The sequence below is a fragment of the Myotis nattereri genome (genome assembly GCF_964212035.1).
Source record: "Myotis nattereri genome assembly, chromosome: 2".
Lineage (NCBI taxonomy): Eukaryota > Metazoa > Chordata > Mammalia > Chiroptera > Vespertilionidae > Myotis > Myotis nattereri.
In genome coordinates, this window is record NC_138076.1 from 161772345 (window position 1) to 161787771 (window position 15427).

Genomic DNA, 15427 nt, shown 5'->3' on the forward strand with positions numbered 1-15427 from the left:
CCGGTCAAGGGCAAGTACCTGGGTTGCGGACACATTCCCCGTAGGGGCTGTGGGAGAGGCAGCTGATCGATGTTTCTCTCTCATCGATGTTTCTAACTCTCTATCCCTCTCCCTTCCTCTCTGTAAAAAATCAATAGAATATATATTATAAAAAAATATATTGGTGATCCTTATTAAAAGTCACAAACATCCTCTAAGGTAAATAACTTATAGAGGGCAGACATTTAAATGCATATTAAGTAAAGCATTTCAGAATAGCTCAGTGATGAATTATCTGTTATATGTCAATCAGGATGAGTTCGTTTAACTCATCCTGATTGACATATAACAGAATCAAAATTAATCAGAATAGTAAGAGAAACTCAGGTTTTATTTTTATTAGTTTGGCTCAAATTATACATACATATTTTTTTCTCATTTCCTTGCTCTTAAAATTTCTAAAAGTTTGATAATGTTTTAGAATTATTAAATCTACTTTATCAAAATGGATATAAAACAAAATTATGATGAAAAAATATAATAAATTGTTTAAGTAACCATTTTCCCTGAAATCATATTCATGACCTAAATATATATTAAGATCCTGTTCATTCTGCAAATGCTACATAAATTTATATAATTGTCTACTGAATTATATACTATATGTGGTGTTCTTCCTGCCTGTTTCATTTTATTTCTTTGCTATTTTTCAAATATTTCTTATGAATAACTAGTTTTTATAAAATGTACTGTAAAATAACAATCATATTTTTAATAAACAAACATTTTCAAAGATGAGCATCAACACTATTGCAGATCTGTTACAGTTTCCTTTTCATTATTTTAAATAGAATGTGCACCAATAAATCAGTAGTAGTACAGAAAATATAAATGAATATTAGTTTTAAATAAGTTTCCAATGATCACAAATAAAGGACAGTAATAAACTTTGCATTGCATGCTACATAAAACATAATTCAAATTAAATAATACTTCATAGTTTGACTAATTGGAATTGAAAAATAGAAAAAGACAGATTAAAAATTTAGCTCAATTTCATTTACATATCCAGAAGAAAAGAAAATGAGATCAGAAAAAAAGTCTCTATTGAAGAAAATAAAGAAAATTAATGTAGAACAGCTATTTCTGCGAAAATAAAGCTTCAAAGACATAAAGGTAAACATCCTAGAAAAGAACGGGGAAAGAACGAGAAGCTATGTACTGGAAGATGCTATTAGATATACTGTTATTATTAAGGGTTCCGTTGTTCATTTCTTTTATATAGACAGTGCAATAGGACATTCATTTCTTGGTGAAAAAAATAACCCTGTGGATCATAATCATGAAGCCTTTTTTCACCTGTTGGTTCCGTAAAGTGTAGATGAAAGGGTTCAAAAGGGGCGCAACTGAAGTATTGAGCACAGAAATTCCCTTGGAAAAAGATACCGTTTGTTTGACTGATGGATTAACATACATGAAAATACAGCTGCCATAAGAAAGGGATATCACAATCATGTGAGAAGAACATGTCGAAAACGCTTTTTTCCTCTGACTAGTTGAAGGGAATTTTAAAATGGTCAAGGCAATATAGGTGTATGATATTATCACCATTATCAACGTGATCACAAGTGTCACCAAAGCAGAGATGAATCCCATCAGCTCAAGAGTCTGTGTGTCTGTGCAGGAGATCTGCATAAGAGGAGTAGTGTCACAGTAGAAATGCTCAATAATATTGGAGGCACAGAAGTCAAGGTCCAGGCCCAAGATGAGTGGTGGAAAGATGACAAAAAAACCAGCCAGCCAACAACTTAGGACAAGCTGTGTGCAGATTTTGTGGTTCATGATGACGGTGTAATGCAGGGGCTTACAGATGGCAACATAGCGGTCATAGGACATAGCGGCCAGCAAGTAAAATTCAGATGCCCCAAAAAGGAAGGCAAAAAACACCTGAGTGAAACAACAGTTATAGGAAATGGTTTTGTCCCCTGTTGCCAGAGTAAGCAAAAATTTAGGAATGCATGTACTGGTATAGGAAATTTCCAAAAAGGAAAAGTTCCGAAGGAAAAAATACATGGGGGTCTTGAGGTGAATATCCAGCAGGGTGAGTGTGATGATGATCAGGTTGCCAGTGATGCTTAGCATGTAAATGAGAAGCAGGAAGATGAATAACACCACTTTCCATTGTGGGTCATCAGTCAAACCTGCTAGGATAAACACTGTAATTCTCGTGTGATTTCCCATTGCTATACTTGCTATATCTGAATACAGAAAAAAAAAGAAAATGATGTTCCCAATGGAAAAATAACCATGATAATTAATGTTGAAAGTAAAGTTAGCAAAGTGATGTTTCAGATAGAAAAATACATTTCTCTTTTATGTTTTTAAAATTTTGTTTTTGGGGGGGAGGGTTTGCAGGAAAAAAAGTAGTTAAAACTGCAGTGGAAAATTGTACTAGAGAATAACCTATATAGCAATAGTAATTGGTGATATTTTTTATGTGGGTAAATTAGAGGGATTAGAGAAGATTTTCAAATCATAGGAAAATGTTTTTTTCTCTTGTTAATATTCAAGAGTCAGGGTGGCATGCCATTTCCTGTCTGAATAAAGTTTTCATCCTAGAACCAAAATGATGTCACTACAAGCTCATAATTTGCCCCCCCCCCACATGTACCAAAAACCTAGCCATCATCAATAAACGGGGCTAGTATACATTTACTATTTTACTCAACTAAGCAAATTCAAATGCCTGATTCTTGTCTCATTTATTTTCAAGGTTAATGAGATCCAATTCCAGGTAAGTGATTTGGAGGTATTGGGGGGAAATATTCTGTTCTCAAGAGTATTTCCATCCCCTCGATCTCTGTTGCAACGAGAGCACTTACCAATTTGTACCCTGAAGCAAAATCAGCAAGTACAGTCTGGTAATGTCAGTCTGTGCAGAAGAAACCTCAGTTTTGTGAGAATAAGGAGTATAAAAGCTGAGAGACACAGCCCAGGCTGGGTGGGTCAGTTGGTTAGAGTGTTATCTTAATACACCGAGGTTGAGGGTTCAGTCCCAGTCAGGGCACATAGAAGAATCAACCAAGGAATGCATAAATATGTGGAACAACAAATCATTGTTTTTTCCCCTCAAAACAATTTTTAAAATTTTCATTAAAAAATGAAACAGAGAGAAGTATACAAATATGGATTCATGAAATCATATGAGATGAAAGGAGTAAAGAGAAAGAAAAGGACAAAGATAAAGCTTTATGGAAGCCTAGAGAGGTAAGAAGGGTTTTTGAGAGCTAGGATAGTGAATTTGAGAGGAAAAGTAAAAAGGAGATTGAAAATATGTAAATTAGTAAGAAGAAATTGTAAAGAGGAACTAGTTACCAATGCAACTTCTCTCCATCTGCTTGCCTTTCTTATACTTACCTTTTGGTTCTCCGTCTAAAATACAGACTGAAACATAAACAGTTTTGTGACCATCATAGCCTAAAAGAGATGAGAATTATTTGGCAAATTTCAAACACATAGACTAGTGTGACACAATTTTTAAAAGGTGTATATTTTCTTATCATAAGACTATTCAAATGTTTGGCAAACACACAATTAAAGAAATATCTATAGATAGCTGGTCTCAACATGAGGCATCTATTAAGTGAGACAGACTGTTCAGGTTTGCACAGCTAGTAAGTTGGACATCGGCATTAAGATTTCCCAAGTTGTTTCCTTAAAACTACAGCATTTTGGACAAAATACTATGGGCCAGAGAATAGCTTATTTCCTTAAAATAAAAAAGTTTAACAATATCTCTTAGTAAAATTTCTTTCCTCAGTATCTTCATCCTCTAACACATAAAATGATTAAGGTCTTATGGTAAAATAATGTTTTCTGTTTGAGAATACAAAAATTATTATTTCTAACTTATTTAAAACATGTATTATCATTAAAAAAGGCATATAAAGAAATAGAAATAATCTTTTAAGGACAAATAAGTGTTAGTTCCAATAATATCTATCTGAGTTCGCAGGGGGAAAGTTAGATTTAAAGTTAGGTCTTAGAATATAAAAAATGAGAGAAGGTATTCATTCATTAGAAAGGAAACAGAGTAAAGTGAAGAGTACATGCATGATTTCATTAAAAGAAATTATTAGAGTTTTATTATCAAAATCATGTGTGTTTAATATATAGACATTTATGAGTGAAAACAAAGTATTCTTTCTCCCTGGACATTCCTTTCACATTCAGATAATTGTGAAGCTGCCTGTTATAAAATGTTTCTCATTTACACAACTTACCATAATGGCAACACTGTGGGAAAGTTATATTTAAATCACCAAATAAGAATTTTATCACGTCAAATCATTTCTTTGTCCAACTTCAACAATTGTGCACACCAGCTGTCTCCCAACACACACTGCAACATAAACAACAACAAAGTTGACAAATTAAAACCATTAGAAGTCAGGCCTATGAATGCAGATATATTTCTTTATATTTGATACTGTCAATATTAGATAGATTTCAAAAGGAAAAAGGATTTCAATAGTAAACGTTCATTATATTTCATTTGTCTTCTTCACCATTTTCCCTATGTTAAAATTTAAAAGGTTGGTGAAATAAAGTTAAAGGTGAAAATAGAACAAATGTGAGATAAAATATATGTAACAGGAAACATTGTTGTTACTTTTGAGAAATATTGTTTTCGTCTTTTCAAGTCTACCAAAAACACTTAAAAATTCAAACAACTTTTAAAATAAGATATACTCACAAATTTATTCAGACAAAAAAGTCTCTGTTTCAATATTTAGATCTCTTATCATCAGCTGAACAGAACATACCAATGTTCCATTTTTTAAATGGATTTCACTCTATTCTACAATCTATGATTTTTTTTAGCCCCTACTTTGGAAAGAGTTTGATTAACTATTTTATTACAAATTTTTAGGCAGTGAATCAAATTTTCCCATTATGTGTTGAATATTCTAAGTATTACAGATTAATTAACACTTGATCCCATGTAGTATTTATGCTTTCCTACTTTAAAGGGAAATTATCTAGATTACAAAGAATTCTCATGTGGATATGAGATTCTTGAACATTTCCCAAAGCAAACCAATTTATATTTTGTTATTGAAGTATTCTCCCCAGGCACTAAATTACTTTAAAAGTACAAATATATATTTAAAAAAATTAGTTTTTACTATGTCTCTAGATAATTTGGTATAAATTTCCCTAATATATGTGTGATCTACCACACATTTGTGTCTTGAAATCCCCACTAAAGGTCTGAAAGAAAAAGTAAAGTTTATATTAGTTAGTAATAAAATATGGGAATATGAGATGGACAGTTTAGTCTGGTAGAAAATATTGTATCTCAAGCTAAGTGCACCATCATATCTAATAATAGACAAAGATAGAAATTAACCGTACCTCTGCTACACTTCCCATTGGCTAATCAGTGAGATATGCAAATTAACCGCCAACAAAGATGGCAGCCGGCAGCCACGCAGCTGAAGCAAGCAGGAGGCTTGCTCTCTCCAGTGATGGAGGAAGCCAAGCTTCCTCCCTGCTGCGGCCGGGCTCTGAGCTCCACTCTAAGCAACAAAGTTGCAATTATAGAAGCTAAACAAACCCCAGATACCTCCTTTCAGCAGGCTGTGGCCTCAGAGCTGGAGTGGCAACAAAGTTTCAATTTTAGAAGGTAAATAAATCCCAGAATTAAAAAAAGACAAAAAAAAAAAAAAAAGGAGAGGCTGGGAGCTTCAGTTGCTGGCTGGCTTGACCATCCTGAAAACCCTCAGCCCCTCATCCAGACTGGCCAGGCACCCCAGTGGGGACACACACTCTAAAGGGGGTGCAGGCAGCCTGAAAACAGCCATCAGCCCCTCATCCAAGCTGGCTAGGCACCCTAGTGGGAACCCCCATCCTAAAGGGGATGCAGGCAGCTTGAAAACAGCCATCAACCCCTCATCCAGGCTGGCCAGGCACTGCAGTGGGGACCCCCAACCTGACGGGGGTATGACCAGCAGCAAACAGCCATCAGCCCCTCACCCAGGATGGCCAGGCACCCCAGTGGGACCCCCACCCTTATCCGGGACACCCTTAAGGGTAAACCAGCCAGCCCCCACCTGTGCACCAGGCCTCTATCCTATATAGTAAAAGGGTAATATGCAAACTGACCCTAACAGCAGAAAGACTGGGAATGACTGGTCACTATGACACACGCTGACCACCAGGGGGAAGACGCTCAATGCAGGAGCTGCCCTCTGGTGGTTAGTGCGCTCCCACATGGGGAAGCTATGCTCAGCCACAAGCCAGGCTGATAGTTGCCAGTACAGCGGTGGTGGTGGGAGCCTCTCCTGCCTCCTCAGCAGCACTAAGGATGTCCGACTGCAGCTTAGGCCTGCTCCCTGCTGGCAAGTGGTCATCCCCCGTGGGCTGCCAGGCTGCCAGAGAGATGCCTGATTGGCAGCTTCAGCCCAATCCCCCATGGAGCAGGCCTAAGCCAGCAGGTGGTTATCCCCCGAGGGGTCCCAGACTGCGAGAGGGCACAGCCAGGCAGAGGGACCTCCCCCAGAGTGCACAAATTTTTGTGCCCTGGGCTTCTAGTAATATATAAAAAGCCAGGGGCCGTCACAACCTAAACTGTCAGATGGACTACCGAACAGCAGGCTGCATGGGGTGACCAGGCCAGCAGGGGGGTTAGTGAGAGACAACCAAATGACTGAACAGCAGGGTGTGTGGGGGAACCAGGACAGCAGGGGGTTAGTGAGGGACAACCAAATGACTGAACAGCAGGGTGTGTGGGGGAACCAGGACAGCAGGGGGTTAGTGAGGGACAACCAAATGACTGAGCAGCAGGCTGCGTGGGGCGACCAGGTCGGCAGGGGGGGGCAGTAAGGGGCAACCAGGCTGGCGGGGGGGACCTTTGGGGGGCACCAGGCCAGAAGGGAGGGCAGTTGGGGGTGACCAGGCTAGAAGAAAGGGGATGTTGGAGACAACCAGGCCATTAGGGTGGGGCAGTAAGGGGCGACCAGGCTGGTGAGGGTGGCAGTTGGGGGTGACCAAGCCGGAAGAGGGGGCAGTTTGGGGTGATCAGGCAGGCAGGTGAGGAGTTAGGAGCCAGCGGTCCCACATTGTGAGAGGGATGATTGACTGCCAGTTTGGACATCCCCCAAGGGTTCCCAGATTGGAGAAGGTGCAGGCTGAGATGAGGGGACCCCCCCCATGCATGAATTTTGTGCACCAAGCCTCTAGTTAATAATAGGAAAGGAGCAAAGAAAAGGCCAGACATTATAGGCATGTTCCCTGCAAAACATTGTGGGGAGGGGACTGGACAAAAGGGAAGATAGACTCATGTCTAGTAAAGTTGGGGTGACACCTGGAATGTGCTTGCTGTTAATCATACCTGGGGACAGAGATAGTTTGCCAGAATGAGAATGGCCCTACAAAAGCAAGATTTGGGACATATAACCCCCTAAACAAAGGAGTTAACTCTCTTGGCTCCCTTGGGACTCGTGTGACTCTGGGCTTGTGGGGCTCTTCTGCTCCTGCTTCTCTGCATCTGCTCACATGGCACATGGCCTTGAGAACCCCACACACATGGACTAATGTAACTAGCCTGATGCTGAATGGGCACAGCTCCAACATATGAAGGAAGCTCTGGACACTGGCTCTGATGTTAGCTTTACTGAAACCCCAGCGATACTTCTTCTAAGATTGGACTAAGGGAAATGGGACTTTGGAAACTCAAGGGTATCATTCCACAATAATAAAGCTTTATCTTACCTCATCCTCCATGGGGGCCTCCAGAAATGCTCTTCCTTCAGTACCCCAAGAACCCCCCCTCCCACTAGCAATAGGGGAAGATGAGGAACATTTTTCTCCTATAATAAAAGAACATTCTATGATCTTCCAGTTAAATATTGGCCTTTTAGTGAGCCTTTCTCCCTGGGCTCTGACTTTCCCAAGCATTTCTCCAGTGGTTTATCTTTTTCCCTCACTGGCCTCTACTCCTTCCCTGCCTGCAGCATGCTCAATCTAGTTCCCTGAAGGCATGGCACCCATTGACTATGCTCCTCCCCCTAATAGGTGAGCGAACAGAGTGATAGGATGTCCTTTGTCCACAGACATTGGCAAATTCTTTCCCCTGGACAGTGGGCTTTGTTATAGAGAAGGCGCCAGGTGTATTTCACAGTGATTGCTCTTCACTACTCTCGCCAAAAAACACAAAGGTTGGTTTTTCTTTTTCCAAATACTCACCATGAGAACCTGGGGCAGTTTTTTTGAGGTAAAGCTCATAAAATGATTGGGGCTCCCTTAATATTGTGGCCTCTAGGATTTTCTCTCATTCTTATCCACATTCATGCTCTAGATTTCACCCAAAATAGTATTTAAGTGTTGTTACTCGATTACTGTTGCAGAGGTTTCTGTGCCAGGTAAGCAGATGCCAACCTGTGATTTCCTGGATGCAAGTCTGTCCGCATTTCAGAACAGCAGTTTCTCCCTGCAGCCTTAGTTCTCTAATTGGTATGAGAAAAGTAGTCGTTTTACAGTTGCCCAGCTGTTTGGTCATACACAGGGGGGTGAGAACTTTCAAGCACTTCCCATGTTGGGGTTAAAACCAGAAGTCATGGGCATAATTACTTTTCATTATGAGTACTCAGATGTTTGCTTGAGAGTCATACAAACGTCCGATATTGCATTACACCCAAAAACAGGTGTGGGGAGGCTTTGGCCCTTCCTCCTTCCTACAAAGGAGTGAGCAACAACAAAAAGGAGCGCTCAGGTAGCTAGTTTCAATCCTACCTCCTTGCCCTTAGCCTCGTTGAGTGTTGTGACCGTGTGGCACCCTTATCCTCCTCACTCAACACTTGTGCAAGAAAATCCACAACTGGATATAAGAGCCTTTCATATCTCTAACCTTGCACATGGAAGGCCCTTGTGCCCTCCTCTTCCAGCAAGTCATCCCCTACAACAAAACAGCCTAGAACAGCAAGGGCTATAGTAGGTCAACCAGCCACAGTTTCATAGATTCTGGCAAAAAGCACAATTCTCCTGACTCAAAGACAGTACATGTTATTACGGCACAGGAGGTTGAATGAGTTTCATGTTAGCTCAGCTCCACCTGCCTCCTCATCCCCAGCAGGGGCAATGTAAAGAGGACCCACGTGGATGTTGCCCATATATGATCAGTTCAGGTCACAGTTGAGGACCCCAAACTTAAGAGACTGACAATATTACTAGCAAATCTGCCCAACCTCGCCACATGGAGAGGCAGTGTCTTTGTAACACTGGGCAGGGAAGAACTCTGCTGTTTTCTCTATCTTCCAAGACTAAATAACATCAAATTATCTTGTGAAAATAACCCAAAACAAGAGCTAAAACAGGATAGATAGAAATACCCAGAAAAATATCATTCCTGCACTGCTGGTTACATAAAATATACCCTTAAGAGGGGATTTTGAAATCAGTTATCTGACCTTCTGAAGGCAATATTGTGCCCATAAGAAGATGAGAATGTTAGAATTCCATGGCTTCAAGTGTTGACAGAGTTACTTAAATCATCTCTTGGAAAGAGCATGGCATTAAAGGCTGACCTTTCTCAACTGAATGTAGGTCATACAGAGCCATATGATAAGCATGTAAAATACAATCACTAGAGGAATTTGAACATTACCCTGTAAGCAATATAAAGCCTTTAAACATTTCTTAGCAGGGATTATTCAAAGAACATATATGTATAATACATAGACACAGAGAACGGTATGATGATATGGCCAGAGGGAAGGGAGTTGGGGGGTGAGCTTGGTGGAAGTGGGCAAAAGTGGGGGGAAATAGAAACATCTGTAATATCGTCAACAATAAAAATAACGTTAAAAATTTTCTTAGAGGAAAGTGCCATGAGCAATTTGTATCTTAGGAAGTGTTCCAACAGCAATGTGGAGGATAAGTCAGAGATCAAAGACAAGAGGATATTTAAGAGACAGTGGATGTGCCTTCAATCTAATTTTTCTTAACACTTATTCAATATATATCAGTGAAACACAACTGTTAACAATTTTGTTATCTTTAAGTTCCAGGGGGGAAAGGAACATCAGAGATGGCAGAAATAGATGCATAAATGGGATTTTAATATTTTTTTAAAGTCCAACACAATATATAATACATTCTTATCCTTGCTATTAACAAAAGTAAAAATTTATTCACAAACATCTGATTTATTGCAAATTAAGTAGAAAATTACTCCTTCTGATTACTTCTCATTCTACCTAAAGCCTGGGGTTTCCTTTTTTGCATTTTCTATTATTTATTTATATACAGCCTACTAATGAAAGATGAAAAAGGGCCTGTTCAGTGTAAGTAGTTAAAACTAATAAATATATTTATGAATTTTACAAAAGATATTTGTAATTATTTTGGATATAAATGAAAAGGAAAGATATTATAGTCTTTTATCTATATTAAATTACTTATGTATTTATCTATGTAACTGACTGTAACAAGAACTAAACAGACTTTACATTCACATATAATGAATGGTCAAAAAGCAAAATAACATAGATATGTAGAATAAATATTTCACATATTGCATTTGTCGACAACCTGAGACTTAAGCAAGAGTGTTCACATGAAATCTGAGAAATTTTGGCATATATCAGATGTCAAACATTTTGCAACTGCTTTTCTGGAGTGTAGTTGTTATCCATAAGGTAGGAAATTTTGTGCATATAAACTTAATATATGGTGTCTTCAGAAGAAATTGATCTGTAAAAATGGGAAAGAGGGAGAGGTAAGGGGAATTGGCAAAGTGGGCGGGAATGGGGACAAAATGAGGCAATGGGTGCATAATGCAGATGATATTTTGTTGGGTTGTACACTTGAAACCTGTATGGTTTTCTGAACCAATAAATTCAATTTTTTTGTATGTATATTCTTTTTTCTGTTTTAAATCTCTATTGTTCAGATTATTACAGTAGTCCCTCTTCCCCCCCCCCCAAAGACCCCCTCCACTGGGTTCCCACCCCACCCCCAGGCCCTCACCACCCCACTGTCTGCATCTATAGGTACTGCGTACATGCATATAAGATTTTTGTCCTATCTCTTCCTGCACCCCTCACATCCCCTTCTCCCCAAGAATTGTCAGTCCACTCCATTTCTATGCCCCTGATTCTATTACATTCACCAATTTATTCTGCTCAACAGATTTTTTATTCATTTGACTTTTAGATTCACTTGTTGATAGATATGTATTTGTCGTCACTTTTTTTTTGTTCATAATTTTTTATCTTAACCTTTTTCTTCTTCTTCCTCTTCTTAAAGAATACCCTTCAGCATTTCATATAATACTGGTTTGGTGGTGATGAACTCCTTTAGCTTTTTCTTGTCTGCAAAGCTCTTTATCTGACCTTCAATTCTACATGATAGCTTTGCTGGGTAGAGTAATCTTGGTTGTAGGTTCTTGGCATTCATCACTTTGAATATTTCTTGCCACTCCCTTCTGGCCTGAATAGTTTCTGTTGAGAAATCAGCTGACAGTCGTATGGGTACTCCCTTGTAGGTAACTGACTATCTTTCTCTTGCTACTTTTAAGATTCTCTCTTTGTTTTTTGCTCTTGGCATTTTAATTATGATGTGTCTTGGTGTGGTCCTCTTTGGATTCCTCTTGTTTGGGGTTCTCTGCACTTCCTAGGCTTGTAAGTCTATTTCTTTCACCAGATAGGGGAAGTTTTCTGTCATTATTTCTTCAAATAGGTTTTCAATACCTTGCTCTCTTCCTTCTTCTGGCACCCCCATAATTTGGATGTTGATACACTTAAAGTTGTCCCAGAGACTCCTTACACTATCTTCATATTTTTTTGATTCTTTTTTCTTTTTGATCTTCCAGTTGGGTGTTTTCTGCTTCCTTGTATTTAAACTCTTTGACTTGATTCTTGGGATCCTCTACTGTTGAATCTCTGTGTATTATTCTTTATTTCAGTCAGTGTATGCTTAATTACTGACTGGTCCTTTTCCTATTTTTTTTTTTTTTTTGGCATTTTCACTAAGATCCTTGAAGGTCTCACAAGTTTCTCGAAGGTCTCACTAAGTATCTCAGAGGTTTCTAGAAGATTCTTGAGTAACCAGTAATTTTATTTCTTCCATTTCTTTCATTTGTGACACATTTCTTTGTCTCTGCATTTTGGTTGCTTCCCTGTGTTTGCTTACCTCCAGGTCAATTGGCTGTGAGGATTAGCTGTGTCTACAGTGGAAGAGCAGCTGTGCAGGAGACACCCTTATGGGGCAGGACTTGCTTCAGTGGAGCTTTGGTGTTCACTGAGTCTTCCCCTTGAGTATGTCTCTTATGGATCTGAAGAGTTATAAACTGGATGGTCTCACACTGACCACTGGGTTTACCGGCTCTTGGATCTCCAAAGAGGTGCAAAGTCAGCCACTGCCTGGGGCCACCCAGCAGCAACTACAGAGAGATCTGCAGATTTCGCCTCTTTGTATGGGGTTTGGAAGTACCCAGATGAAGCCAACCTGTGAAGCAAGGCAGGCTGCTGCAGTGTTGGTCTTTGCCTTCTTTAGATAGCTTTGGGGCTCCCTGACCCAGCTGCAGTTTGACAGGTTTTAGGCTGAGAAAGGACAGGCCATTCATATGCAAAAGCCACTGCCCACAACTTGGGTACAATTGTAAACTGGGTGGGGGTGGGGTCTCAGGGAGTCTCCAGAGTGGAGCAACCAGCAATGGCTGCCAGTCAGTCCTGCACTGGAGAGGTCTGACCGCTGCTACATGCACCTTCATTTGGAAGAAAGTTGCCCCTGTGTTCCTGCCCCAGTGCCAGTCTAGTTTCTTCCCGTATGTGCCTGGGTCCCCAGAAGTCTCGCCCGGCACTGGAGCTAAGAGCATGCCAGAGCTTGTATCTCCCTCCTGATTAAAAAGTGGCACACCCAGGTGGCAGCCCCTTCTACACCTCTGCACCTCCACACCTCCACACCTCCTACCAGTCTCAATGATATTTCTTCTTTATTTTTCTAGTTGTGGTTCTTCTACTCAACCAGGTTCCCTGCAGTTCTGGATGATAGTTGTTAAGTATTTTGGTTGTAATTTTGATATGGTTGTGGGAGGCAGCAAGTACAGGTGTTTACCTATGCTGCCATCTTGGTTCTCCTCAATTCAATTTTTAAGAAATTTAGATATATAAAGGTTAGATATATAAATTTTAAAATTTCACTAATATTCACAAAGTTAATGTTAAATTTCTTGCTAACCTGAACATCTAACAAAGTAATATATTTCTTTTAAATGTATAGGATAATTTATGTATGTAACGTTCAGTTAAATCAAAAAAGTGATAATCCTACAAGTCAAAAATTATTCATAAACTCACTGTTTACATTGTACAGAAACAAGTGCTAGATAAATATTTATCAAGGAAATTTATATTAGTTAGAAAAATATTTTCTTTTGGTCATACTGAGGTATAACAATTTGGAAAAGGGTAAAAATGTGTTGTTTTGCACAAGATCAGTCATTATATCTAATTTTTAATGCTCAAATCACTTAATTTGAAAAATAAAGTACCTTCCTAGATTTCATAAGGCCTACTTTTATATAGGTCATTTCCTTAACTTAATGGAAATTTCTTAAAAGATCTAATTTCATTTGCCTCCTAAATGGCATTGGGGATTGAAGGGATTTCCACTTCATTTTGTTAACAAAATATAAAAGATGCATGGACAACAAAGGACTGTATTTTGTCATCAGTGAGGTGTTGTTTTTTCTGTCATCAGCAAGTTACTTCGGCTCTAAACATGCCTTAGATTTTTATTAATAAACAAGCATGATGATACCTGTCATACAGTTTTGAAGATGGGAGCTAATGCATTCTCGTTGTAAGCATTCACTAAATGTTAGCAATGAGTTCTATCTAATAACTGCAAGGTCAGTAATGCTTAGACCTCTCTGGAGCCTCTAATCTGTTTCTAAGAATACACAATTCAAAGCTTAGTTAAAATTTTGAAACTATCAAAATGTGTAACATAAGAAATGCCACTATATTAATTTGCTCTGCAGTTCTACTAAGCACACTAATAAATCAGATTTTAAATTTGCAATCCACCAATAAAAAACAAATTAGCTGATCAAATCTGGGAAATGTATTAAAATCTATTAGAATATATGCCAAATTGGGTCGCTGAATTACAGAACAGTGAAAAGAAACATAGAAAAAATTAAGTCCCACTTTGTCTTTCTGTGAGAGAACTTTGCAAGGAAATCTAGACACACACACACACACACACACACACAGAAGACAGATGAATTTGTCTACAAACAAGAAATATCTTTTATATATGTTCTCAGCATGAGGAAGAAGAAGTCTAGCAGTGGAGGTCAGACTTTGGAGATTACGTAAGCCACAATGAGAATTACAATTCAAAAGATAGATAACATTTTGAATAAAACATTGGCGAGCTCTGTGACACACCCCACACTTCCTTTTTTTTTTTATTCATAACCTCAGGTATATCACTAAAGTGGTTCACTTCATTGAAAAAAATTCTTTTTGATCATGTGCTTAAAAGCATCTTTCACTTGTTTGTTTCTCAGTGTGTAAATGAAGGGATTCAACATGGGGGCAACAGAAGTACTGAGCAGAGCTATCCCTTTATTTAAAGACACTCTCTCCTTTGCCGAGGGTTTCACATACATGAAGATGCAGCTGCCATAGGAAATAGACACAACTACCATGTGAGAAGAACATGTAGAAAAGGCTTTCTTCCTCTGTTGAGGAGAAGGTATCTTCAGAATAGTCCTGATGATGTTTGTGTAGGAGAGAATCACTAACACTAGTGTAACCACGAGCGTTAAAATGGCTGAGAAAAGCATCATTAATTCTATTATATCCGTGTTTGTGCAAGAGAGCTGCAATATAGGAGAAACATCACAGAAGAAATGATCTACAGTGTTGGCTGCACAGAAGTCTAGCTGGAGACCTATAAGGAGTGGTGGAAAAATTATTATGAAACCGGCCAACCATGAAGCAAAGACCAACAAGGTGCAGGTTCTGCCACTCATGATGGTGGTGTAATGCAGGGGTTTGCAGATGGCCACGTAGCGATCATAAGACATGGCGGCCAGAAGAAAAAACTCGGATGCACCCAAAAGAATAGTAAAAAACAGCTGTGCTGCACAGTTATTGTAAGAAATGGACTTATCACCTGTTGCCATGCTGACAAGAAATTTGGGGATGCATACAGTTGTGAACGAGATTTCTAAAAATGAGAAATTTCGGAGGAAGAAATACATGGGCGTCTTTAGGTGTGGATCCAGGAGGGTGAGAGTGATGATGGTTAGGTTCCCGGTGACACTCAACATGTAGGTGATAAGAAGGAGAAGAAAAATGACAGCCTGTAATTGTGGATCATCAGTCAGTCCAAGAAGAATAAAGACTGTCACTGTCGTGTGGTTTCTCAT

At 39.1% G+C, this 15427-nt stretch overlaps 2 protein-coding genes across 2 annotated transcripts; both read right to left on the bottom strand.

Annotated features, from left to right (window-relative positions):
* Positions 1-1281: 1281 nt before the first annotated feature.
* LOC308513079 (olfactory receptor 6C75-like) lies at positions 1282-2220 on the bottom strand (the record flags this gene model as incomplete). Its single annotated transcript, XM_081082876.1, has 1 exon — positions 1282-2220. The coding sequence occupies one exon, from the start codon at positions 2218-2220 to the stop codon at positions 1282-1284; it is 939 nt and encodes a 312-aa protein (XP_080939002.1).
* Positions 2221-14497: 12277 nt separating this feature from the next.
* LOC308513918 (olfactory receptor 6C74) lies at positions 14498-15427 on the bottom strand (the record flags this gene model as incomplete). Its single annotated transcript, XM_081083984.1, has 1 exon — positions 14498-15427. One exon carries the CDS (start codon positions 15425-15427, stop codon positions 14498-14500), a length of 930 nt encoding a protein of 309 aa, XP_080940110.1.